General features: G+C 39.7%; 3 protein-coding genes across 7 annotated transcripts; all 3 read right to left on the bottom strand.

The window, feature by feature from the left end:
* Positions 1-629: 629 nt before the first annotated feature.
* fabp7a (fatty acid binding protein 7, brain, a) lies at positions 630-2,109 on the bottom strand. Its single transcript, XM_038728514.1, has 4 exons — positions 1,949-2,109; positions 1,472-1,644; positions 1,271-1,372; positions 630-903 (listed from the first exon to the last, which is right to left on the bottom strand). Exons 1-4 carry the CDS (start codon positions 2,019-2,021, stop codon positions 853-855), a joined length of 399 nt encoding a protein of 132 aa, XP_038584442.1. The 5' UTR covers positions 2,022-2,109; the 3' UTR covers positions 630-852.
* An 855-nt stretch (positions 2,110-2,964) lies between these two features.
* On the bottom strand, positions 2,965-15,491 carry usp40 (ubiquitin specific peptidase 40). 2 transcript variants are annotated; one of them, XM_038728512.1, is made up of 31 exons: positions 15,299-15,491; positions 15,141-15,208; positions 14,952-15,065; positions 13,478-13,642; positions 13,181-13,327; positions 12,600-12,743; positions 12,310-12,438; positions 11,938-12,054; positions 11,702-11,809; positions 11,389-11,571; positions 11,107-11,245; positions 10,784-10,865; positions 10,422-10,593; positions 10,255-10,339; positions 10,094-10,164; positions 8,897-9,306; positions 8,675-8,822; positions 8,491-8,551; positions 7,841-7,894; positions 7,524-7,612; positions 7,285-7,371; positions 7,123-7,159; positions 6,867-6,931; positions 6,615-6,689; positions 6,282-6,524; positions 5,930-6,048; positions 5,695-5,760; positions 5,337-5,547; positions 4,981-5,076; positions 4,800-4,894; positions 2,965-4,680 (listed from the first exon to the last, which is right to left on the bottom strand). In XM_038728512.1, exons 1-31 carry the CDS (start codon positions 15,489-15,491, stop codon positions 4,572-4,574), a joined length of 3,882 nt encoding a protein of 1,293 aa, XP_038584440.1. In that variant the 3' UTR covers positions 2,965-4,571. The 2 variants fall into 2 exon arrangements, with proteins under 2 accessions (XP_038584440.1, XP_038584441.1); XM_038728513.1 differs by having other exon boundaries at positions 11,107-11,242.
* A 964-nt stretch (positions 15,492-16,455) lies between these two features.
* On the bottom strand, positions 16,456-25,794 carry LOC119910902 (thrombospondin-type laminin G domain and EAR repeat-containing protein-like). Of its 4 annotated transcripts, none has more exons than XM_038729746.1 (15): positions 25,642-25,792; positions 24,341-24,397; positions 24,148-24,208; positions 22,628-22,851; positions 21,809-22,182; positions 21,313-21,403; positions 21,041-21,197; positions 20,767-20,898; positions 20,607-20,677; positions 19,996-20,157; positions 19,678-19,885; positions 19,331-19,563; positions 17,963-18,141; positions 17,721-17,822; positions 16,456-17,498 (listed from the first exon to the last, which is right to left on the bottom strand). In XM_038729746.1, exons 4-15 carry the CDS (start codon positions 22,784-22,786, stop codon positions 17,345-17,347), a joined length of 2,022 nt encoding a protein of 673 aa, XP_038585674.1. In that variant the 5' UTR covers positions 22,787-22,851; positions 24,148-24,208; positions 24,341-24,397; positions 25,642-25,792; the 3' UTR covers positions 16,456-17,344. The 4 variants fall into 4 exon arrangements, with proteins under 4 accessions (XP_038585674.1, XP_038585675.1, XP_038585672.1 ...); XM_038729747.1 differs by having other exon boundaries at positions 24,148-24,188; positions 25,642-25,765; XM_038729744.1 differs by lacking the exon at positions 25,642-25,792 and adding an exon at positions 25,352-25,600 and having other exon boundaries at positions 24,148-24,188.
* Positions 25,795-25,965: the final 171 nt, after the last annotated feature.

The raw sequence follows: 25,965 nt of genomic DNA, 5'->3' as shown, positions 1-25,965 counted from the left end.
CACAGGGCAGGACAGGGAGGCTTGGCTTCTTAAAATGTGGGAAAGATGGACGATACATGAGGGAACTAAAATTAACACAATTTTAAACAGTGTCCACTTGTTTGTATCAAAGCTGTGAAAACAGTTGGTGATCAAACCGTTGGATATTGAATTGATACAAACTGTCCACATCCTCCAGTGTCCTTCCTGTTATCCACCACGCCAGTGGCAGCATTCAGTCACGGTTGGTCCACACCATCGAATGATGTCTCTACGTAATGACACCACAACTAAAACCGGATTATCCCAAGGCCAGTGACATCACCACCCCCACCCCCTCCAGCTCCTAGTCATCTCTGACCATCTGGGGGTTACTAGAGGATATTCATTCCCATGAGTTCAATGGTCACACCGGGTGCTGCACGGATGGCTCTGGCCTGCAGCGTCACCCTGCAGCTGTCACCTGTAACTGACCCATCACAGGGAGAGCACTGTTCCCACAATTTAGGTTCACATATTTGAAAAAGAAATGTAGGACTGCATTTAAAGTTTCATGAAAAAAACCCACCCTAAGTGAAAAAGAGAGTTCTGTTGAGATGGTACTGATGGAGCTGACTTTTAAACACCAACTGAGAAGTCTGAGACATTAAGAAAGTTTCAATCGGTTTATTTTTCCCTTTTTTGACATGTCATACACAGAATGAAACAGTTAAGACCCATTATAATGTGAATGTCTTACAAAAGATCTTACAAAAGATTTCCCAAAATATTTATCTCATGGTATAACAACAAATCAAGTGCAAATCACTGCATACTGTTAAAAATGCTGTTTGCAGTGCAGGGATGATTTGCTCATTCAAGTGAATGGTGAAGTCAGGCTTTCTCATATGTGCGCACTGCCTGTACTCCCTCAAAAGTCAAAGTCTGTGAGGGGGAGGAGACAAAAAGCAAAAGACAACCTATATTACACGATGGCAGTCAACATTTAGCTGTGATTTTCATGCAATGTCTAGATATCATGCATACTGAGTGTAAAGCAAGTTTTCTTCAATGCATTTGGGTCATATGATATCAGTTATTGCACCATTGCAAAAGCAAGGCGAGGCAAGTTTATTTGTGCAACAAGTTTCAACAACAAGGCAATTTTGTGGGTTTTACATAAGCACTTTGAAGCTGTGTTTGCAGAGCAAATGGCTACATGATGAATGTAACCACAAAAAGATTGATCTTCACTTGCCACTGTTGGGCTACACATTTTCTATTTAGTTATATGTGTGTTATTTAACCTTACCGCCACCAACTTCCCGTCCTTGATTTCTCTTACAAATTTGGTCTCCTTGTCGTCCCACTTCTGCACTTGCACAAGTTTGTCTCCCTCCATGGTGAAGGTAGACTGCAAGCACAAGCACAATACAGTTTAAACCACCTCAGGTAAACATACAGCTAGACTGCACGTTTCAGTGAAGATTATACCTGACTTAGCAAATCTTACTTTGACATGTCGGTCATCGACTGTGGTCTCATCAAACTCCTCTCCCAGTTTGGAGGAGATCTCCGTGTTCCTAAAGGTGCTCAGGGTCTTAACCACCACTTTGTCCCCATCCTGGCTGATCACTACTGTCGGTTTAGTGACATTGCCCACTTGTCTTGTGGCAAAACCAACACCTGTCAAAAACAACAAAAAGTGCATTTGGTGATACATTATGCTGCAGGGCACACATTACAACCATTTATTTACTTCTTTTCTGTATTTAAAATGAACATCTTTGAGAAATAAGAATAAGAAGACGACATACCGCAAGGGGAAATTTAAATTTTTTTTCACTGTTGTTGTTATTATTACTTATTATGCACACACAGCAACTACTATCCCAGAAACGCAATTGTAGAATAAGTGCAGCCTACAGCAGACAACATTGCTCACACTCCAAACTATTATCTCTTATCTCAAGGAAATAAATGATCTTACCTAGTGCCTTCATGTATTCATCAAAGTTCTGGCTGTCAATCAGTTTCCATGTACCGCAGAAAGCATCAACCATTTTTGCAGATGTAGTATTCCAGGTCAGTATAACACTAAGTCTAGCTCTGTTCTCCCTGCAGTAAATTCAACACGGTGTCTCGCTGCCTAAATTAATACTGACGGAGGGCGAGAACTCGAGCTGCAGCGTGAAAGCTGATTGGATGTTCCAGACGCTTTGTGGGTGATGATTGGCCGTCGCAAAATGTGCTATTAACATAATATTGAATGATTTTTTTCCTAGGATGACGATGGCATGCCACGCGCTACTCTGCCTCTGATTGGCTTAACCTTATTCTTACCCTAAACAATCTCATTCCTCTCACCTAGAGCTCTTTAAAGGGCTCTGCTCTCACCTATACCAAACCAACCCAATCAACGAAGGCAACGAGTACTAGCCAATCAGAGGCACTGTAGGGCGTGCCATGACTTGACCATCCCAGCGAAGGAAATGACATACCAGACTGAGTGGCACAGGACTTCACTCTGTGATAAGCACTTTAGGCAATTAGAGCAATTATTTACTGCAGACACCTATTAGAGACACATATCTCATTATTACACAGAGATAAAGTAAATGTTATTTTTTTCAACGCCATGTTTTTAATGCTAGCATGCTAATATTCTCACAATGAGAATGCTAACATATTAACATACACATAACAGGTGTAATGTTTTCCGAGTTCATCATCTTTCATAGTCTTTTTTTTTTTTCCCCCCATCGCCAACATTTGCTACCTTTGATGTGAATACAATAAAAATATGTTTATGAATGGTAGAGGGAGGTCATGCATTTTCTCACAGTCACTTAGGGAGGGTCAAGGAATTTTTTTGTAGCTCTGGGGAGGGTCAAAATAAAAAAAAGTCACACCCTATCCTGCTAGCATGGCTAAGAAGCTGTTAGAAGAGGTATTAAAGCCACTTTGATTCACCACTGGCATAATTAATATGACATGACTGACAAGGACTATTGTACACTTTTATTGCTGATAAAATACTTCCTGCATATACAATCTGACAGGATTACAAACAGATGTCCACTGTCATAATACAGTAGGACCAATCTCTACCAATAACTAACCTAAAGCTGTAATCAATAACACTAGCAAGTGATACAAAAAGAAACTTCACTATTGTTGAGTATATAATCAAACAGTTTTCCTGCAAAATGTTGGCACTGGTCAAGGCCAGATTATTACATGAAATAAACTTTTATAACAAAATCAAATTTCTCCCATAACACATCACATTACATACAGTATAAACATTTTTACTTCCCTGAAGGTCACATATAGTGCATGCAACTGAAACATTAAATGTTCCACAAGGAAAACCCAAGAAGCAATAATCAATAAGATTCGTGACATAAAGGATTTGAATGTGCTCTCTTACATTATATTTCTAGAGCGGCAAATTCATCTGGCGGCATAAATGGTTGTAACACAATGCCGTTTGGCTCCACTTATTCCTTTTGAATGTGAAATGACAGATTTAAGTAAAAGCAAAGACAGTCAGATCTAAAGAGGTTGAATAATGTCCTATAAAAGACAATTATGCAGTTATTTAACCATTTACAGAACATGACTGGAAGTAAACAATTTTTGATGTGTCGATTTGTCATGTCACACCTTAAGTGGAAATTGCAACTATGTGTCACTGAAATACTTTTTTAACCGTAGTTGACTCTTAGAGGACAGGGGCTTGAACAGTTTGCGGTAATTATGAATTACAGCAAGAATTGCCAACAGGGAAAGCAGAGGTAGAATGAGAGAGGTAGAGTGTGAGGTAGGGAGGACAGAGCAGCACAGAGGCTTCTCCAAATTAAGGCCTATCTAACCTCTCTCTTATCAACTTAAAACAAGCTCAGGATCCACATAAACGTTTTTGTTCTCCGCGCACAGTGACAGATTTATCATAAAATTGAGCATCACTTAAAACAAGTTGCCTAATGAGCAATGACGAGACCTAATAATGGTTGATTTTCTACTATAGTTGTTTGTTGCAATGGACAACTTATTAAAGTCAGTTAAAAGTTAAAAGCCACTGGCTACAAGTTTACATTTTTCACCCTGATTGTTTATACAAAACTCTATTTGACATAGAAATTCCAGTTAGCACAAGTTTCAGTATCTAACTGTAAGCCTGTAATAGTAAGTACAAACCGTTTTCTCTGGGCTGATTCTTGCTGTATAAGGTTACAAATTGATCCATGCAGAAAAAAATAAATAATAAAATAAAAAAAATCTATAGGTCTTCAAATATCCCTCAGAAAATGAAAAAAAAAAAAGCAGCAACTGAATAAAATAAAGGTCATGTTTGTTGTTTGTAATAGATAACTTGGCAAAATAAATTTCCTTTTCTTCTAGTCAACAAATCAAACAGGTGATTAATTTAGAATTAGATTTTAGATGGATTTGAAAGATTTGTGGAGAAATACAGTTTTAAGAAAAAAAAAAAAAAAAAAAGAAAAAGCACAGGACTAATGTCAAGTGGAGTGTCCTGCAATGTGGCATCATAGCATGTGGTTTTATATGTAGTTCTGATTTGTCCATGCATTCATGCAATCAGTGTGCTATCTGAATTCCCCAACATTGATTGACAACGCCACCTCTGGTTTCCTGGATTTGGTTGGTCCAGTCTTCTTCTGTGGTCCAACACCATCAGAGCCTGCTGACTGCCCTCTGACAAGAAGCAAGGTTAAAAACATGTTTTTCTGTTCAAACAACATCTATAAATCTATGTTCACAATTATTACACCAATTAACAAGCAGCTGCATGTGTCAAGGTAAAAAAGTCCCACCCTTTCCTGCGTTGCTCTGCCTGCTCTCTGAGCATCCGCTGGCCCTGCTCATCCTCCAGGGTGAGGAACTCCCTGTTGTTGTCAATCAAAAGATTCTGGGAAAATATCAAGAAGAGTTTCTACTTCAAACAAATCAAACCAAAGTGGACTCCTTTTTAAACAAATTGGGTTTCATCAATACCTTGATGCCGATTGTGTCGCCATCCTTGAGGTGAAATGGTGCTCCCAGTAGTGATTCTGCTTTTTTCTTCTTTTTCTTTTTGGAAACCTGCTGGCTCTGAAAGTAAAAAGGAAAATGATAATGTGACACTAAATTAGAAACACATAAAAATCCCAGTTCCTTGAATGATCAAGGCTGACTCCTCTATTGCTATTCACTCTTTGCTACATCTTGTGCAGTCAACATTTAGTTCAATGTTCTTCCCAAAGTCTCTGAAGCTTCACCATTTCCTCTACCCACTTTTCTATTGACCAAGAGCATACATATGGTTTGCATAAAAAAAAGAAAAGCAAGAAACCACTTTCTTTTAATCTTACCCAGTTTGAGATTTCTTCCCAGGTGTGTTTGTCTGGCTGGTGTTTGGCCAAGAGCAGAGAATCAGGGGAGAGGCCGTAATGTGCAGCCAAACAAGTTCGTAGAGAGCGAGGAGAAGAGTCCCGGGATGCGTCCCAAACCAGCTCCTCTGGGGGGTAGTAACACCTTTCCCCTGGTACTCTCATTTTAACATTCAGCAACACCTCCTTAGGTCTTAGGACCAGAAGGACACACACAATTAACTAAGAAATACAATAAGGGAAATCTATATATTGGAAGAGAGGTCATTTCTCATAGCATGTAGGGATGCTACATAACGTTATGGATCAATCAGGAAACTGATGGCATCCCAAACCTTACCCTAGATCTTCCTCTTTTAGCAGCTGTTGCACACAAAGGTCGGTACCACTGGTCAGCTTCAATTTCCTGACCAGGAGGTAAGCAATGACTTAAAACTTATGTATTTATCAATAATAAATTGTATTTGGTGGCCATCAATTACACAAACACACACACACACACACACACACAATATATATTTTTACACAATGACACACGTATAGGAATAAGCTCTGAGACAGGAAGGTGTTTATACCTGAGTGTGAGTTGTTGTCCTCTGAGGATACGTGCTAGCCTCTGACCCTCAAGCTGCCACACACGCATGAACGCAGTGGTTGGCAAACACATGTCCTGAAGGGCAGGCAGCGTCATCACCTGCAGACAATAACGTAGAGCAACCCCGTCAAATTCACACACATTTTGCATGGCCTGATTTGAATGAAGTCAACTAACTGGTAGGACTAAAAAAAGGGTAGTTTCTCCAGGTCCAAAGTGATGAAGACTGAAAACCATTAGAAGCCAAGAAGATTCATATGGGGTCTTTAAGGATTTCCTAACTAGTATGAATAACTTTCAAGCCGTGCTTTCCATAAACCTTCATACGCTACCTGAGTCTTCAGATCCTCCAGGGTGGCCTCGTCCGATATCTCCACTTGTCCAACACTTCTCAGTTCTGCCATGTTGCCGGCACGCAGAGAAGGAGAATGACTGAGCGTTTCACCTCCAGTCACAACCTCCAGCATCTGCTCCTCAGTGTGGCTGTTTTCAGTTTGATTAAAATGAGTTTCCATGGAAACTGCTGAGTCATTTCTGGGATCCAGATGCAGCCACACAGACAGCTTGAGAAAACCCTTACAGAAAAAGAGACAACAAAGGCTAAAGAGGGAGGTAAAAGTATAGACTATAATTAATCTTAAGCCAAAATCAAAACCTTTCAGTACCTTAGGAGGAAGCTGTCCTTCTGTGACAACTAACGTGTCTCCATTGCTTATCTTCAGCTCTGACAGAGAAGCATCCTGAGAAGAAAAGACTGTCGTGAACATGTGGACTGACACCTTAAATGCCAAACAGTTGATAAAAAAAAAATTATAACAAACATATGATTTGATGAAAAGCATACCTGAGAAACAGGAGCAAAACAAAAAAACGATACCTGCTTTAGGTAAGGCATATTGTACACACTAGTCACTTACCTCATCCATAAGTGGCTCTCCAACCTCTTCACACCAATCCAGCCTTCTCAAGTGCCAGCAGGTGCCTGCCAACACATTTAAATTACATTAAAACCAGATATTGCACCAAATACTACAGTAAAAAAAAGAACTGTTTACAGTCTTACAAAAGCAGAGATAATCTTGGTGAACAGCAACACTGAATACATGTTGAGTCTGCGGTACATGCAAGTTACATACAGTTCAATAGGAAAACAGGAAAAAACTGTAGTTTTACCATTAAGTCCAACAAAATCCAGCATTGACTTTAGACACTGCAAATAACAAGAAGAAAATAAGAGTTTAAAAAGAACTACACATACATGTAAGGTAAGCACATTATGAATGTTGAACAAAATAAGTACATGAAATGTACTTTCATGTATGTTTCTTTCCTTACCTCTTTGACAGTACAAGAATTCTCCACAATTATGTCCATCTCCATGCCAGCAGAGGGTGCTGTGCCCACAGAGAAGTGCAAGAAAAGCTGCAACGCAAAAAGAAAATTTCACAACAACATCAATCAAACATTTTAAACTTGCAACTCCTTGTCTTGATTTGTTCTAAAATGTGGGACAGGAACAGTGCAGCCGCAAGTACAAAGAACTGATTGAAGATTTTTAAATAAAAAAGACACACCTGTGATGCCTTGGGGGCATTTCCCGGACAGAGTGTCAGTGTGGTCATGAGTCGCACCCCTGCATCCCGAACACTCAGCTCCTCACACACTGTCAGGTACAAGTGCACTTGGTAAATGTGTTTTAAAACTTCAAAAGACTGATGATGAGAAGACAAATTACAAGTAGGGGCAGTATCTTTATTTTATTTTTTTAAATACCATGAGGGGGCAGTGTAAAGGAACGCCTATCTTAATATTTTGTTAAAATGAGGGGGATTTCCAGCTCTAAGTTATCTACACCTGTAAAATGATCCCCAAGTAACAAATGACACAGTACCTGGAGGAAGGAGTTTCCCTGTGCAGTCCACCTGTCTCAGACAGAAGTGTGCACCTGGTCAGCAAGAATAAAAACAACAGCGGATTTAAGAATGTATACTTAAATAAGAATCTAAAACACAAATACACCTTTTGTGATTGAATGACAAAGTTGCAAAGTAGCAATAAAAAAAAATATTACTTGAAGAAACTTGAAAGGTCCTGAGACAATGTCTATGGTCAATTATATTTTAGGCATATTATAATTTATCAACATCTTCAATATTACCTGCGTCAAAATTCTGATCTTTGGTTCCATATTGAGAAAATATATGAATCATAAATAGACAATATCCAAACCCTAAAGCAGTGCATCTTCAAGTGTGAAGTGTTCCAGTTTAATCTATTTACATTTATGACTCTGTTTTTACTTCATCTTAAAACAGAGGGGGAAAAAAACTCTCTACTGCATGTCTTATTTTTGTTTTCATTCAAATGATATTCACTTGTGAACTGTCTAAATATTTTATACACAGAAAACAAACCGGTTCAATTAACTTTAATGTACTTGATGTATGCATTGGGTTGCTGCATTATTGAAAGGAATACCAACTGTGACTCAGCATCTACATATATAATAACCTGACTGTTGTGTATCACTGGGCAGCTTGCCTGGAAATTGCTCCTGTAGCTGCAGCTCCTCTATGGCCCTCTGTTTCACCTCACACAGCAGCTGTAAGAGACACACATTAAACATAACTAAAAGATTTTTTTTGAAAGACCAATGTGATGCTTAATTGGGGAAACAAAGTGGAAGGAGAAAAAGAGCAAACACAGCAGCACAAAAATGACTGACCATATTTCCTGTAGCTGGAACCTTCATCTTCCTCCTCTCCTCTTCTTTCTCTCCTCCTCCTCCTTCATGTGGTTGAAACTCTACCTGGAGCCAGCGGCAGTCAGACGGTGTAGTCACAGTGACGACGTCTCCGTTCAGAGTGAAAATGCTGAACAAGTTGAGAAGACAGTTACACGCACACCTGAAGAAAACAACACGTGCACACGTTGCAGAGGATTTTACCTGCTGTCGAACGACTGTGGCTCCAGAACCAGCAGTGCATCTCCATCTCTTAACGACAACTCCTTTAGCGTCCGCTGCATGTCATCGGGAGGAAACAACCTCCATCCGCTTGCCCCTCCTCCCTCTCCTGCCCCCTGCTCTCCTCTCTTTCCTCCCTTATGTTCCTGGCACAGAAGACTCTCCTTAGGCTCCCCCAGTGCCTCCCTCACTTCCCCAAGAGTCGAACCACCTGCAAAACCTCGCGCCTCCCTTTTAAGTCCCGGCGCCCCATTTTCAAAACTTCCCTTTCGCTCCTCACATTCCAGCCCATCCTCCACCTCCTGATCCCCATCTTCCGCCAAAACAGGACGGACTACAGTCAGCAGCACTGGCTCCCACTCGGCTCCAGTTAGGACAGGCGCACCACACACCTGAAGAGATAAAAAAAAACAGCACACAAGTCTGCTTTTGGGGTCTTTTCAAGTCAGCACGTTATTCTTGTTAATCACAATGTGTTTTTTAACAGACACTGGGCCTCATGCAAGAGCGTACAAATCACCTTTTTGCATTCACCTATTTTGTTGTACATTTTCATACATTGTACAAACTAAATTTTCAAGTGGTTCAGTCCTGTCATACAAGTCAAATCAAGATGTCTTTAAGAATGACTCATAATGTTTTCATCTGAATGAATATATGCACAATATAACATGTCTGAATATGAGGCCAAAATAAAATTAATCAAACTTATAATTAAAATATTCTGATCACTATCATCAAACATTCTTCATCAATTTACTGGAAAAGGTTTTTTTTCACCGCTTTGTTTTAGCAGGACGTTTTATAGCACCAAAAATCTCAAACCATTTATTAATTCACCATTATTTCTGTCATAGTACAGCGCTGCTCTGATGACAAATGTATTCATATTTTATAATTGTTTCAGTAATAAATGAAATAAATAAATAAATGCCTTATACATTAATTTGGGGGGGGCATTGATTATGCTAAAGATCACACCTCGCCCATGAAGGCACAACTACTCATGACCAGGTGGCATTCATCAGGTTGAAACAAGCCATTCATGACAGTTTCGTGACTCTGATTTGCAACACTTGTACAAGGATGCCTCCCAAAAAAACAGATACAAGAGATTTACAATAAGAAAAATGTTCTAGCATGAGGTTGTTGAATGTGTTGGACTATGCCTTTCCTCACCTCTCTGCCATTCCACACAAACAGGTCAGAGTTTGTAAGAATGCCTGCACTGTACAGGGAGACACTGTCATCTGCAAAGAGTACCACAGGCAGAATGTAGTTACAACACTTGTAAAACTTCTTCTGTCCACTTGAGGGTATTTTGCATTTAAGTGTGTCACCTGTAACAGTATTGTAGAGGTGTAGACCTGCAGGAAGACTCTTGGCCACAGTCAGAGCCATATCCCCTTCCCAGAGTTCCTGCATCTATATAAACAAATGCATAAAAAAAATCCTTTTTTGTAACCATTATTTTCAGCATTTTAAACAGCATATAATATGAAGTTACCTGATAAATAGCTAATCGAAGATCTCCCACAGTCTTTCTACGGTCGAAATTCAGAGTAGTGCTCCCGTTCTGCTCTTTGCTGATCGGTTGCAGGGCTCCATTTTCTAGCCTGTAACTGGTTGCCAGGTGGAGACGCAGCTCCACAGTGTTATTTGTGGCTTCAAACTCTTCACTAGAATAGAAACAATGCTGACTGAGATTAACAATTTAAGTAGCAATATTCATACAACTTTCTTGTTCTCAACTTTTTCTGCTCATTGATTTCAATTGTAGATACCACTGAAACATCACATACGTTAGTTACAACCTACCTACTAAAACAGTTAATGTTATTGTAATATGTGAATGTGTGTCTTCTGTACCGCATTTGCTGCAGTTTGACGTTCTCCTCCTGAGCCATCTGGATGAGGTGAAGAGGAACTTTATATTGAGGATTGTTCAGAGCTGAAAATGTAGAACGACAAAACAAATTTTAATATATACATATTAATCATCAAATTACTTCACCTCCTGTGTACCTGATGACAAGACTGGTAAATTGTCAAAATTAAACCAGTGATTAACTGATTCGTTGTTTTATTGACTCAAATAACCCATATTTTTCTGCTGCTTTTCACCTCTTGTGCATTTCTTTCTCTGAAATGACATCTTTTCCAATACAAATGCAAAACATGGTGTCTATTACCTTCACTGGGCCTGTGCAGCTGTGTTTTTCTATAGAACAGCATGTATGCACTTTCTTTGCCCTGGAACTGCTTCTCTATGTCAGACTCCCTGATGGAGGTCACCGTGGAGTCGTTAAGGTCAAACCAGTGGCTACCCTGCTGACAGACGGGAAGAAACACCGTGAGAAAAAAGGCACCACAGTAATCATAAGATGGTTCATCAAGAACACAGATGAAAAGCAGAATTAAGTAGGGGTTTTTGTCCTTGAATTCCCGCTCAAATGTGACTGCTGTTCTATTACCTCTTGTTCAGGCTCTTGCTGTTGTTCAGCTGCTTCAGGGTCTGAAAGTGTCCTAGGATCAGAGTTAGTGGTCTGCTCTGCTGGGCTGGGAGGCTCAGTCCCAGGGCTTGGCGGGTTTGCCTTCAGTGCCACTCGAGTACCATGGGACACCAACATGAAAACGTCATTGTGGGACTGTAAGAACTACACCAGAAGAGAAAAAGTAAAGAAACAACCATCTTTGGGATAAGAAACAAATTGGTATAAGCCCAAAAGGACGGCAGATTTAAAGAAAACATAAAAAAATCATAACTACAAAAGAAACCAGAAATACCTTTCCTATGGGACCATATTGTTTTCTGAACTTTTTGCTCCAGGATGAACCAATCTTATCCATGAGTTTCTGTCCCAGCTGGTCCAACAGGACACTCTTTGATGGCTCCTAGTGGACAGGAAATGAACAGCACCTAATTCATTAACTAAATATGGCTGCCACCACCAACAAAAAAAGACAGGTATAAATTACACAAAAGTCAGAGTAAAGAAGCTCTTAGCATTGATTTGCCATACTTGGGCAATAATAGCGGTGAGGACAGACAAAGGGTCATCTTCTTTTAGTTTTGGCTCACACACTTCTTTGACCTCCCGCTTGAGCTTCTTCTGAATCTTAGATTTGCATTCCTCATCCTGACAACCAAAGACAGAGATGAAGTCTTTCTTAAATGCACACATTCACAAGTTTGCAGATTTTGAAAAATTTATATTGCCGATAGTAATGCACATTAGAAAAATGCCAAAGTGAGTACTAGCAATTAACTGTTTTTAATGGTAGCTTTATAGGGAATTAGTCATTTCATATCCTAAAAAGTGAGTACAACTAAAAAAACACTTCTTTTTTTTTTTTTTATAAAATATGCTTGTTTGCTCTTCTCTTTTTCTTACCGGGGGCTCCCAGTGGCCGAGCTGGTCAATATCCCTGATATAAACATGGTAATGGCCACCATAGCAGCCGCCCTTGTGGATAATGACAGAGAACAGCTCGTAGGAGTAATCAGAGTCCTCTGCACCAGTCTGTAAGGGAGGAACACACAAAAGTTCACTTATCAAGGCATCATGGTGTAACAAAACTGTTCTGGACAAAGTTAAGCATAAGCCTGGAAACCAAGATAATGTAACAAAAAGAACAACCATTAAGAAAAGTCATTTAAAATTTAAGAGGTGAGGTCAGGTACCTGTTCACAAAATGGCCGTAGGTTGATGGTGAAGGGGAAACTGTAGCGTCCCGTCTCCTTGTATCGCTCACATTTGGCAAAGTCAAAGCTGAATCTCAGCAAAGACATGGTCATGAACGGAGGGAGCTTGCTCAGCTTGGCAGACTGAATGATAACAAAGTAAGTAAAGTAAGTAATCTAATTTTAATCCTCTTTTCTATTGATTTGTCTTATTTAAAGGCCTGTTCAAAAAGGAGAACAGAGGAAAAGGGAGAGTTTTAACAGCTCTTGTGGTGTACTGTGTTGACACTAGGGTTAAAACGGTTTGAGATTTGCACGGTACAATAACTATCTCAGAAAATATCATGGTATTACATAGTTGTTGTTGTTGTTGTTATTATCATCATCAATTACAATGACCCTTAAAGGTAAGAAAACCGAAGGGAAGTTTAAGTTGAACAATATTTAATGTCCTGACAAAATTAGATTTTTTGAGATTATGTTGAAATAAGGTATCCACGTGCAGGTAAGCAAATGGACATGGTTTGATAACAGTCAATTTTCCTAACATGGTATATGGCAGTCTGAAAGCTGGCACTGACCTTAGCAGCAGTGACCAGCCTGTCACACTGTGCACAGCGGTAAAGGTTATTGCCCTCAAACAACTCCTCCTCCACAAACATGTTCCACAAAGCCTCCTCCAGGCTAGACACGCCACAAACACACAACGTCAGGTCCAGGAAGTCCTCCTAAAGAAGCCACATAAAATAAAGTGCTGGGTTAATTAGGAATCTTTGTCTCAACATACAGAAGGGCAATTTATTCCACTAGGATAACTCTTTCAATGTCAGTACTGAGCCGAAAGTATGCACAGAGAAACCCCGGACACGTGGACACACCTGTCTCTGGCTGACGTTACCGCACTCCTTGCAGACAATGCTGTTGACAATGGTCCCATGATACAGCCGGTGTATAAATGTACTACCAGTGGTGCCCACAAGAGAGTGCTCCAATGCACTGAACAAAATCCTGTTCAGTTCCTGTACATCGTGCTGATTGGTTCCCTGAGAGAGTAAACCGAAAAAAGGATTTTATTAGGGATAAAAAGACAAATGTGTGCCAATTCCATATTATGTACTACCAGTATACAGTACATAATATTACACTTTTCATAACAGTTTCTTTGATTATAATAAAAAAAAAACAAAAAAACAATGTACCTCACTATTTTATACAAACAGGAAATTATACAAGACCTGCACTGATGAACGTCAATCAAACTTCACTGAAAAAGCAAAATGGTTCTCAGCAGATATATTACTTCCCAGAGTTTAACACCATCTGCTTGTTTTATTAGGAAGCTGTTAGCAGCTTTTTTCAAGCAACGTGTCCATCAACAGACAACTCAAAATACAAGCAGAATTTTATAATGCATATTAGCTTTATTAAAAGTTGCAGTAAGCGATTCAGGAGAAATTCAACACCATGACAAAAATCATGGTATAGCGTGAACAACAACAATGGAAGCAATGTCATGTGATAAATGTTAGCTAAGTTGAGGGTTAGCGCTGTTATTACAGTTGCTGCTGCAAAGTTAACGTGCAAAGAGGATGAAAAGGTCCCAGAGCCAGCAACTCCAAACTGCAATATTCACCACTTACATCACAACAACAGCATGTCTTGGTGAACTACAAAGTAGTGTGAATGTCTGTGGGCAAGTAATTTAACATTACCTAACACACAAATCATGCCTGGAACGGCTCGAATAGTGTTGTGTGCCTAGTCCAAGCCACTTTGTTTCCCATTGACAGAGCAAGGGCTGTGTACCTGATTGTTTTTTAGCGCACATACAGAATGAACAGCTAGCCGACCGTGAGGAAATATTAACTGAATTTGACAAAAAGATATGAACACATTATTATGTAGTAAGGGAGTGGGACACATGTCACTCTTTTCTTTAAACCCATCATTTACACACAGCAAATTTTCAACATCTGTCTATTATTTGCCTAGTAGCAGCACTCTCACCTTAAATTACCCTTTCCATTTTGATAGTTTTACAGCTCTGCTTCAAGTTTAATCACATTACTGTATGTACAGTCTTGATCTGAAAAATGTGGTTAGGCATGTCCTGAGGCAAATAATGTGAATGTTTCTTTCTGTTCTGTCTCTTCAAGTATTTTTTGCATGATTGCAGCTGGGAAGCCTCCAGAAAAAATGGAATTCCAACCAGGTTGCCACTATAAACTAAGTTTTGTGATTTTCCGCATGCATTCCCAGATATTACTGGAAGGTAAATCAATCCCTGAAATGAGAAAGTGTAACCTGAGCCTCTCTTTCTCCTTCTCACTGACAAAGATAATGGACACACACCTCACTGCTGTTCCAGCCAAAACTGTCAGTGAGGTCAGCAGTGGAGGCGCTCAGTTGATTCACCAGCAGCAGACTGGCAAACAGTCTCTGCAGCTCCAGTGGAATCACTCTGACCTGAGGAGAAAAGTGGAAAAAAACTTATTACACATCACAATGACACACAAACATTACATCTGTGGTTGCACCTACTTTGGCCCCTGGTTTGTCTTTGTCTTCCAGGTATCCTAATTCCTCTGGCCCCAACCTGAACAGCTCCTCTGCAAAGACACACACCAACAACAACAATGACAATGAATATGAATAGGTAAATAAAAAGAGATTTCTAAGGAAATGTAACGTTGTCCTACCTCTGAACTCTGGGGTGAACAGCAGGGTCTGGAGCAGCGAGTTGAGGTAGCAGGTCCCCCCCTGGTTCTTGATGCCGCACAGATTGCTTCTTCCTCGGGGAGGAGGTGGCTCGCCTCCCCCCTTTGCAGTTCTCCCCCTGGAGGAAGTGGAAGCGAAACCTTCCTCCTCCTCCTCGAAAAGATTCCCAAACATGTTGTGCGAGTTATTTACTCAAGTTTCTCTCAGTTGTGGTGGGACTGTGATGCCTCGTGGTAAATCGTGTGTTTGCACTCCGATGTGCCCTCTTTGCTATCTCATCTTGGTCTTGCCGAGTTCTCTGTTGACAATGGCTGGGCTAACTCTGAAATAAGAGGACTTCACGGGGCTAAACATAGCGGCAATTACCGGATGTATAGGCGTTGGACTGGCAGTTGCGCGGTTTGGCTAGATTAGTACGCTAACAAAGGCAAATCAGTCGCAGTCCGACACTGACGAGCAGCTTGACAGCTCAGCGAAAATGAAAAAAGAAAATCTGGCTATCCTTAACGTTAACGGTTAGTGTCACTACGACTGGGAAAATGGCGCCGTCTTACCGAAACTCTAGTGACTGGTTGAACTGAATTGTTACACAATGTAGTTTCTCACACTGGCTCTTTCTTCCTCTGTCTGTCTTAAATCAGATAACAGACGAAACGTAAATAAAAATACCGTCCGTGAACAGTAGGCAGCCATTTTTCTCCCTGGCAGAAAATTGAATGGTGCATTGTGGTACTTGTAGTATCACTTCGTTAACGTTCACGCGCAAAATAATTATAACTGGATATATTGTCATTACTTCGCCAATGCATAAACATCTGAAGTCTGGTTTATTGTAATCATAGTTATTTAGTGTCACTTAATGATACAGTCATTAAAAAACATGCTTTATCATGTTGCATTTCTTTTTACAGCAACAACAATTCTAGTTATAAAAACTACATTTCCAACAAGTCTAGTCTTGAAGTCTATGGGGTTTGTAGTCTTATAGAGAAAACATGTTTTTCGGCTGTTAGTGTTTATAGAGACTGGCAGTAAAGTTATGTGCCCACGGCCATGTGTGCAGGTCTGCATACCAATCAAAGATCCCATCAGATATTTGATTAGCCACGAAATTATTTGGAATAAAAACTTGTGCACATTTGATCCTCCAGGCTATCTTTGCCATCCTTTTATTTACCCTACAAGCTCTAATTGAACATAACCAATGCACAAACAACTCGTTTCTTACATATAAACATACTAAGTCTGGTTTATTGTAATTTCAATAAATTACTATCTTTTTTATATATAAGTCATGCAATCAGAGGCAAAAAGCAACAATCAGTTCATGACAGAACGCACACTCCAGTTAAACAAAATGTTAAATATTATTAATATTAAATGTTTTTTACAGAAAGATAGAAATCTTACAGATGCTACCCTGAGTTGTATTAATTTCTTTTAGACAATGCACACAAATGATCTCTGTCAAAATATCTGACTCCATTTACTGCAGGTAATTCGCTTATTATTGATAAATACCTCATACAGCCCACTTAAAAAAATCCCAAACTGCCCCTTTAATTTTCTTTTTATTTGTTATTTTATAAATATTTTTGGTCAATTTTATCTCCTTACATGATTAAACTAAAACACAGTTTAAAAATAACCTAGGATGTGATTTTTGTACAGAAATATTAAATCCTTTTATCATAATTCAATTTAAATTAATATTTCTTGCAAATTTTTATTTTATTTTATCAGAAATATTAGAATAATTTTTAAAAAACCCACTATGTGCAATTTCTGTGTAATAGACTGTAAAATCCGGTTCAGGTTGTTTAAACCCACCAATTCGGCCCTGACTGAAAATTGCGAAGAGGCACAGTATTTTACTTAAATACACTCACACATTTTAAACAGAAGGCTATTGCAAACATCTTCAGACACTTTTCTATACAGACACTTACAAAGGATTGCATGCACACACACACACACACACACAACATAAAGCCACATGCACACTCTCTCTTTTTTTTTTTTTTTGCCTAGAAGGTTTTCAGCTTGAACACTTTTGCAAGAGGTGCTTTGGCACTAGAGTAGATCAGATATGATTCTCCTTTAGAGTTGAAAAACTCCCAGTCACTGCACCCAATCGTTGGGAGCCAATGGACAGGAACAAAGCCTTCATATCCCTGCCACCTAAAAACAAACAGAGAAAAGGAATCGAATCAAATGTGTATTTGATTCTCCAGACTTGAATATTAACTGTTTGCCAGTTCCTACTACTGAATCCTCACATGTCAAAACTAGTTAACTTCACTGGTTCACAGGGGGAAAATAAATCTACATTACAAGCGTAGGTGTATGTCTCAGCACTAAGTTAGAGGGCTATCAGAGGGGTGTTGTTGACAAGTTCAGTACCTGTAGAGAACGCTGTTGAGAGAGTAGGATTCTCCGTCAAAGGAGTTAGCAACAACCAGAAAATATTCCTCCCCGAGGTTAAAAAACTCCCAGTCCACTGCACTGGAGGAACAGAAAGGTATGTGGTGATGACGAGAGATTGAAATGGCAGCAAACAGGTTATTACACAAGACGTGTTCTCATAATCTCTTTAGTCTTTGTGTACATGCACATGGCATACTTTAGTGTTTGCACATCTGTACCTGTAGGTGACAATATCCTGGAAGCGGACAAACAGCTGTCCATTCATGTCCAGTTCGTAGATAGTGGAGTTGATGGCATATCGACTTGGTCCATTACCAACGAGACTGTGTCCATTGGCAACAACTAAGAAGACTCTATTGCCAATCTGAAACATTTCCCAGTCTGTGGCACAGAATGTCTGTATTGACAGAGACAGATAGAATTTTGAGGTACTTTTACTTTACTGCCTTTATTAAACAGTTGAAGTTTCTAGGTACTTTTCAGATCAAGATAAATAAAAAAAGCAACATATGATAAACTCATAAAATCTAATGCATTGTTTCAACATGTCTAGTTGGGGCCCCCTGTCAAGGTTCAGGTTTCTATGAGTTGTTAGCAAACTCATTACCAAAGATAATTCAAGTAAAAAAAATAAATACATATCTGAGTAGCAGGATTCCTTAATCATCTCATGACCCATTAGATTTATCTTGTGACCTTTTGGAGGGGACTCGACCCCTAAATTGGGAACTACTGGCCAGATTATCTACAGTAACTGTATTTAAAGGAGTTAAAACTAGCGCACATCAGCCAGCTTTAACAGTAAAATGCTACTTACACGTTATTGCATCAGTGTTAACAACTTGATAATTTCATATATAATAATAATTCACTCAAAGCAAATTTTCTGTGTAATAATCACTTTTACTTTAGCTGATAATACTTGTGTCTAACATCTGACTACTTCTTCAACTATTGCTTGCTTGAACATAGAGATGGAAATGCTGTACTTTCACTCATGATTAATTTCCACCTGCCCCAAGGTGTTCTTAATGATATATCCAGCAGTGGAGTTCCCCTAAATCATCTCCTTTTGGTTTCTCATGTGACTATCAATGTGTCAACACTCTCTCCTCAAATGTAGCTAGATTCAAATATATGATTCACTATCAGTTACATGTCAAAGCACTGCAATCGCTCAAGCAAATCATGGCAAACCACACGCTCTATTTTTGGCCCTGTCTTAAATGATCCTTGCTTCCCATCTCTCTTTCATTATCCTTTTATCTCTCCCCGTTTGTATTCCCTTCCTTCTGTGTGTACAGACAAGATGGTTTTTCATATTCATCTCAAAGATACAGATCTCATCAGAGGAAATCAAAGCCTAGCTGGTGAGAAGATAAATGTTATGGAAATCATGCAGCAAAATGCTACATTAAAGTGCTATTAAGTATCACTCCCACCCACACCTTCCAGATTTACCCTGTATTGTTGTGGGGTACCAAACAGTTTTTTTAATCAATTATTTGAAATTATTTTTAGTCTTTTCAGGCAAATGTTTAAGGCCAATTACGGATTTCTTTTGCCGTGTTATGTTCATCTCATACCTTAATTGTCTGAAACACCTGGAAGCTTCCATTGACCCAAACGTAGATGACTGAGTCTACAGATGTAGACACTCCATCAAAGGCATTTGCAACCACCAGGAAATGGTACGGTCCAACTGTGAAGAACTCCCAGTCGTAGGCTCCTGAGGTCGGCAGCATCTGGTGAACCTCAAAAGACTTTGTTAACCTGTTCCATTTGTATATCACACTGTCTATGGCGTGATTATTATTACCTGGAAGACAAGCCAGGAAGAGAGGGAATGGAACAGAGTCTAATATTTTGCTGATGTCACGCCAGGAAACGTGCACGTTAAAAGGTAGTCATTTGACTGATATTTAGTCTTTACCTTGTCTATGATTGGCCACAGCGAGATAGGTTTGTTGATTGATGTTAAAGGCCTCCCAGTCCCGTGCACAGTGGGTCTGCAGAGTCTGGAACCGCACAAACCGTTTTCTTCTTTTGCTCCACTTAAAAATCACAGAGAAGTCTGTCTCTGATTCCTTGTTAAAATGCTTGTCTGGCCCACCGCCAGAGTTAGACACCACCAGATATATCTGGATCGAAGAAAACACAGGGAATGTCAGCTCTCCAAAGCGATTTCTTACTAGGTGGATGTACACATGTGCGTTATTCATATTCCATAACCCACCCTTTTTTGTCATACCTTCTTGTCCATGATGAAGTGTCTCCAAGCCAGAGCTTCATATGTGCTGATATTCTGGTAGAGCTGGAAACCCGTGTGGCTCCACAGATACACAGCAGAGCCAGAGGCTGGTGACCGATGAGCCATAGCAGCCATCAGACCCACGCCAGGTACCTGTAACACCTGAAGATTGGATGAAAAAAGTACTAGATTTTAGGCAGAAATCTAATCAGCAAAAAGTGGAACTGAAAAGCATCTCGACCACAACCAGCTAAGATTGACTAGATTAAACTTTTTAACCTTTCTACCTACAAAAAGCATAAAATGAAACAGAAGAAGAAAATAACAAGTTTTGTCTAGAACAGTTGTTCCCTATCTTTCTACTCATGATATTTTTCATGGCCTGAAGAGGTAAAACTATAGGCTACAGTATTTTTCAAGGCAAATAAAAATTAAAATAACCATTATTTTAAAAAGGTGGATTTGTTTTTTTTGTATTGTAGTAATCATCTTGTGATCCCATAGAGCTTTCTTGGTATTCCACAATTCACTTAAAGAAAAATATTTTTCCCCTCTTGTGCCTTTGGTTTCCTTACAGTACATAAATATATATATTTTTATAAAATGGATACCTCTACATCATGTGTCTCTGAGCTGGTGATGAGGACCTGGTGTTCCAACACATAGTCCAGTCGTTTATGATCTGAGTTGATGGAGAGGTGCGAATTTTATAAGACCAACCTATTTTGTCAACCTAAGCTGGGTAAAAACTTCTCATGAGTGGATTCTTACCCTCCAGCACAGTGATCCACACTGTACCGTCGCAGAGGTAGAGGCCTTTCCTAAGCGGATCGAACCACAGCTGGCCTTGCCGCAGCTCTGAGCATGTCCGCTCCAACCCCACTGAGACTCGCTCCTCTGTTTCTGTCATTTTGTGATCAAAATACAAAGATAAGCAGACAATCAAAGAAACAATCAGAATGGAATCAGAGAACCAGAGAAACATACATGTCATATCTTGCATCATACTGTATTTTACATCTTGTAAAAAGCATCTGCAAGTTACCATACGAAGTCAGATGGGCGTCACCCTCCCTCCCCATGACAGGCAGGTCTGAGAGAAGTGGCGGTACTGACAGAACTGCTAGCTGGGGGTCCGATGAGGGGCAGATGTGATGGGTGGCATCCGAACCTGGCACCAAAACCAGCTGTCGCAACAGACCCTGTACATGGCGATAGAAATATAAGAAGAATAAGAACATATTTGACTCTTTTATACAACAGTGGTTGGCAGCCTATTTCTTATTAAAGTTAGTGATGAGGAAATAGGAGTCTTACTGAATACAAGCCTTTCCATCTCCCCCGACTGCCAATGTGGAATCTCGATCCCTGAATGTTGAGGTCTGAGGGGAAAGGCCTGGAGGGAACACTGTTTACCATAAAAAGACATTATTTCTAATAGCTGAGGTAAGTTGTTTTTCTTCTATAAATGAACTAAATGTCTATGTAATTAAAGTAGTCTTGTCCATTCTTCTGTTTTTATGACTGAGGAAGGAATTGTATTGTATAGGCACTGTACAGGGGCTGATATTCCTCCCTTGGATGCACCAGAGGGAGTTTCCACTAAAAAACATCTATCACATACTGTCAGGCCAGTATGATATGGCTGCAGGGTGTGTGAAGATTTGGAGCAGTGCCATTGTATTGTGGTGAAGGATCTACTAATTCCCTCAAGGGAATTCAGAGGGAACAGGAAAGGAGGATGATGGGAGACAGTGTACCCCACCCAGTGAACAGAAGAACTCAAGACACACAAGAAAAAAGATTTACTTACATTTCCAGTGGTGGCCTGCAGTCCACTGTGAGCCTGACATGATGACTGCCAATGGCCAACACCAGAGTGTGCCACTGGTTATCAGCCAGTTGGCTGCTCCGAAACCCCCTGCGCTCTACGACCCCTCCGTGACCTCTAAAAAGGAAGTGCAGACGTTTTCTCGAGAACCTCAGTCCCAGGATTATCCGTCCATGTTGCTCATTACTCTTGACTCGCCTCTCCTTCTCCCTCTCTCTATGTTGCTCTTCTCCACTGACACCCCTCTCTTTATTCCTTTCCAAAATGTTCCCTTTATTACTCACTTCCTTCTCCCCCATCCCTCTTTTCTCCATTTCTTTTTTTGGCCCCATCAAGGAAAAGATGTATTCATTTCTCTGAAAGGCAAACAGGAAAAACACACTGTGGTTGGCGGGGATGGAAAATAATAAAGTACATTTACTCAAGTACTGTACTTAAGTACAACTTGAGGTACTTAAAGCTGCAGATAATTTGATAATGAAAATAATTTTTAGCTGCAGCCCTAATTGTACTTTATTTGAATAAAGTTACTTTTTACTTCTTCTCAACTACATTTCAGAGGGAAATATTGTCCGTTTTACTTCACTGCATTTATGACAGTTACAGTTACTTTTCTGATTAAGATTTTATAAACTACAGTGCATGAATACAGTACAACCCCAAAATATATTACAGTTTAATGCATAATTAGCACTTTTACTTAATAATATTTCTGTACTTTCACTTTAAGTAAAGAATCTGAGCACTTCTTCCACCACTGGCATACAGCACCGGCTGTTTCTGACGAATGTGGATGCTCACCGTGGGTGCAATGGGAGTGACTTTTAGTGTCACAACAATGGAGAATTCTTTGGGGAAGAGGTCGCAGTTCACCAGCAGCTGGGAGGAGGGAAAGCTCAAGGAGGTATGAGGACTTGAGATATGTACTCCCCTCACCACTCCAGCCTGCTTCATGTGCATCCCTGGTACAAGTTTGGAGGGATCCCTCTCGAGGACAAAAGACAGAAGATCCAGAGGGAGCAAATCTGCAAACAATAAGCAAATAAAGAGGTCAGGAAGATTGTTTTACTACTTAAGCCTTTATATGGAGACATTGCTACATTATAAACCAGCTGGGTTGGGGTCAGGACCCCTACAGGTGTTGCAAAAAAACAGAATTATCTTCTACCAAAATTATGTTTTGTAATTGTTCAGACTTTTCTACATGTTTCTAAAAATAATATTCAAACTAACTGGAAAAGGAAACATTCACACACAGATATCAACTGAATGTAAGTAAGTGCAGTTACTCAAGTATTGTACTTAAATACAATTTTTAGGTACTTGCACTTTGAGTATTTTCTTTTCATGCTACTATACGTTTACTCTTACATTTCAGAGGTAAAAATTGTACATTTTTCTAAAGCTTTAGTTACTTTACGAATTAAGACTTTTTTATGATGCCTTGTTATCAATCAAAATACTCACCAGTATGTACAAATAGAGCTGAAACAATTAGTCGATTGCCATACTTTTTCTTCAACATTTCATTGTTTCAGCTACGACAATTTGCTTTTTCTGATAATTATTGTTAACATGTTAATTTTTGTAATACTGTTTAATAATTTTGAATTTTCAGCTGTTGGTTGGACAAAACAAGCATTGTGAAGCTGTCTCTTTGGGCTCTGGATAATTTTGTTCAAGCAATCAATCGATTCATTGAGAAAATATCTTTTACAGTGTGGTATCAGTAATTTTACTTCAGTAAAATCAGGATCTGATCACCATTGCTCATGGGTTAATAAGTAGTAAACAAGTAGACATAGCTTTGTTTTAAGGGGACAAATAAGGTTGGGAACAACTGCTATAAATTAATAAATCAATTAATGTCATAGCACGCTTGAGTTTCTGCCCCACCCCAGTGTGTGAGAATTAGCCCTGGGTGGCGTTGGAGCTATAGGAGGTTTTTGGAAGGGTTGTTATTAAGCGAGAATATTACTGAAATTGATGAGACATCATGTAAACATTCACCCTGCTCGTCCTGGTATTCTGATGTCTATTGGATTGTTGTGGAATCCTAACCACATCCAATGTCTGTACTTGTTTGTGGGAGTTAATTTAAGTTAATATACTACACACTCAAACACTCCCGCTGCACTGTAAGCAGACATAGACAGTTGGAATTATCTAAAAGAATTTTAGCTGGAGGGGTTTCCCAGGTTTTTATTAGAAACTGTAAACCATTCAGTGAATAATCATTAACTGAACCAGAAACAGATGCATTGAAATGAGCTGTAAATCTGAGGTTGGGAGAGGGAAAATAGAATAAAATGGTACAATACCTGTACAGTGTCTCCATGTGTTTGTGGTGGTGTCAATGATCCTTAACCCCAAGAGAAGGAACTGCACAAATATCAGTGATGTCATCGCAAAAGACTGTTTGGTTCAGTTGCTAGCTGGTACAAATGTGTCCATGTTGAAGGTATTTCTCTAGGTATTTCTCCCTCTGTCTCTATCGTAAGTGGCGATACATACCAGATGACTGTGTATTCTTCATATTGATGCAAGTGAACATTTTCAGATCTTCCAACTCTAAAGAAAAGTATCAACAAATCCGTTGAAAATCATACCTCAGATTCACATGTATGTAAATAGTACAAGTAGACAGTCCCAGAGCTCTGTGCTTGAAGAGAAATCCATTCATCTGTGTGGAGAATCCTGCACCTGCAGCTCTATTTAAACACCACAGCCATGCAAACCAGCCTGTCACTCACACATCCTCCCTCAATTGCCTCTGATGACACAGACCTGCCAGAGGGATGAGCTACACCACTGTGTGTATGTGTGTGTGTGTGTGTGGGGGGGGGGGGGGGGGGTCCAAAAACCTGTACATACTATACTTGTGGGAGCCGACAAGCTTGGTGGGGACCGAAATGATGGACCCTACAGGTTTAAACGGCTGTTTGAGGGTTAAGACTTGGTTTTAGGCTTCAGGTTACAATTAGGTTATGGTTAGGGGTAGGGTAAGGGTTAAGGTTAGGCAAATAGTAGTGATGGTTATGGTTAGGGTAAGGGGCTAGGGAACGCATTACATCAATGTGTGTGTGCATGCTCATGTAAGACACACACACAGAAAGACTCTGACAAGTAAACAAAATTTTTATGTAATGGTATATTCTAGTGTTATGTGTTAGTGTCATGTTATTCAATGCTCCTTTTCCATGTTTACCATCCACTTAACACTAGAGCTGGGCGATATGGCCAAAATTGTGGTTTTAAACTATTCTTTATGGTCAGAACAAACAGTTGATGCCAAACAGCGGATCACTTTACAAATCTGAGGTAGAACATTCAAAACTATTATGATAAAATCTGTACAAGTATCCATAGAGAGAAACTAATTTTTCATAGAAGTGGAGGTGCTGTCACATCTCTAGGCTAGCTCGTGCTTGCTTGTAAGAGAGCAGTCCAACGGAGCGTATAGCTTTAAATGTTGGGAGCTGAATGCAGCTGACAAGTAGCTAACGGTAATGTAACTTAACTTACACATTTGCTGTATGTGGCATGTCTCTTCATTGTTTATCAGAAGCAATAATGTATCAAGTTGTAGGAACAAGTTGTCACTACGTGCCCTGTCCTCAGTCTCTAAAAAACTAACTGCATTAGCTACTTCGCTCAATATGTTAACTAAATTAGTTAGGTAGCAAGTGCACCTGGCTAGGTGGCAAACAACTGCCAAGCAACCATAGCAAGCAACTGGAATTAGTGCCCTGAAACATACAGTAGCCTATACGTCAGCTTGCTAGCTCTGCTAACGTCACATACACAAAGCATACCTTTCTTTATGCTTTCTTTCTAAGTGGCAGTTAAAGTTACTAACTGGTCCCAGCAGTCTCCCTAAGGTTGCATTGCAGAATTTACAGACTGGTGTGTGTTTTCTTCTGGACGCTGTTTGAAAGATTAATCCTTATAACGTTAGTTTAGATAGCTAAATGTTAGATTTTGCTAACATATCCTGCTCCCAGACAGCCACACCTTCTCCTGTCTCCCTAATTCACTTCTTGGAGTGCATGTGAAGGGGGCCAGGAGGTGGTGACTGTACCGTTAACGGTAACAACGCATTTTTAATTAGTAGGGTATTATTGATTGCATTTGAAGTA

The sequence above is a fragment of the Micropterus salmoides genome, unplaced genomic scaffold, assembly GCF_014851395.1.
Source record: "Micropterus salmoides isolate LMB-PRFRI ecotype aquatic unplaced genomic scaffold, ASM1485139v1 Ms_hic_scaffold_19, whole genome shotgun sequence".
Classification (NCBI taxonomy): Eukaryota; Metazoa; Chordata; class Actinopteri; order Centrarchiformes; family Centrarchidae; genus Micropterus; species Micropterus salmoides.
Note: the sequence above shows the minus strand (reverse complement) of the source record. Positions and strands in the feature narration are given on the sequence as shown.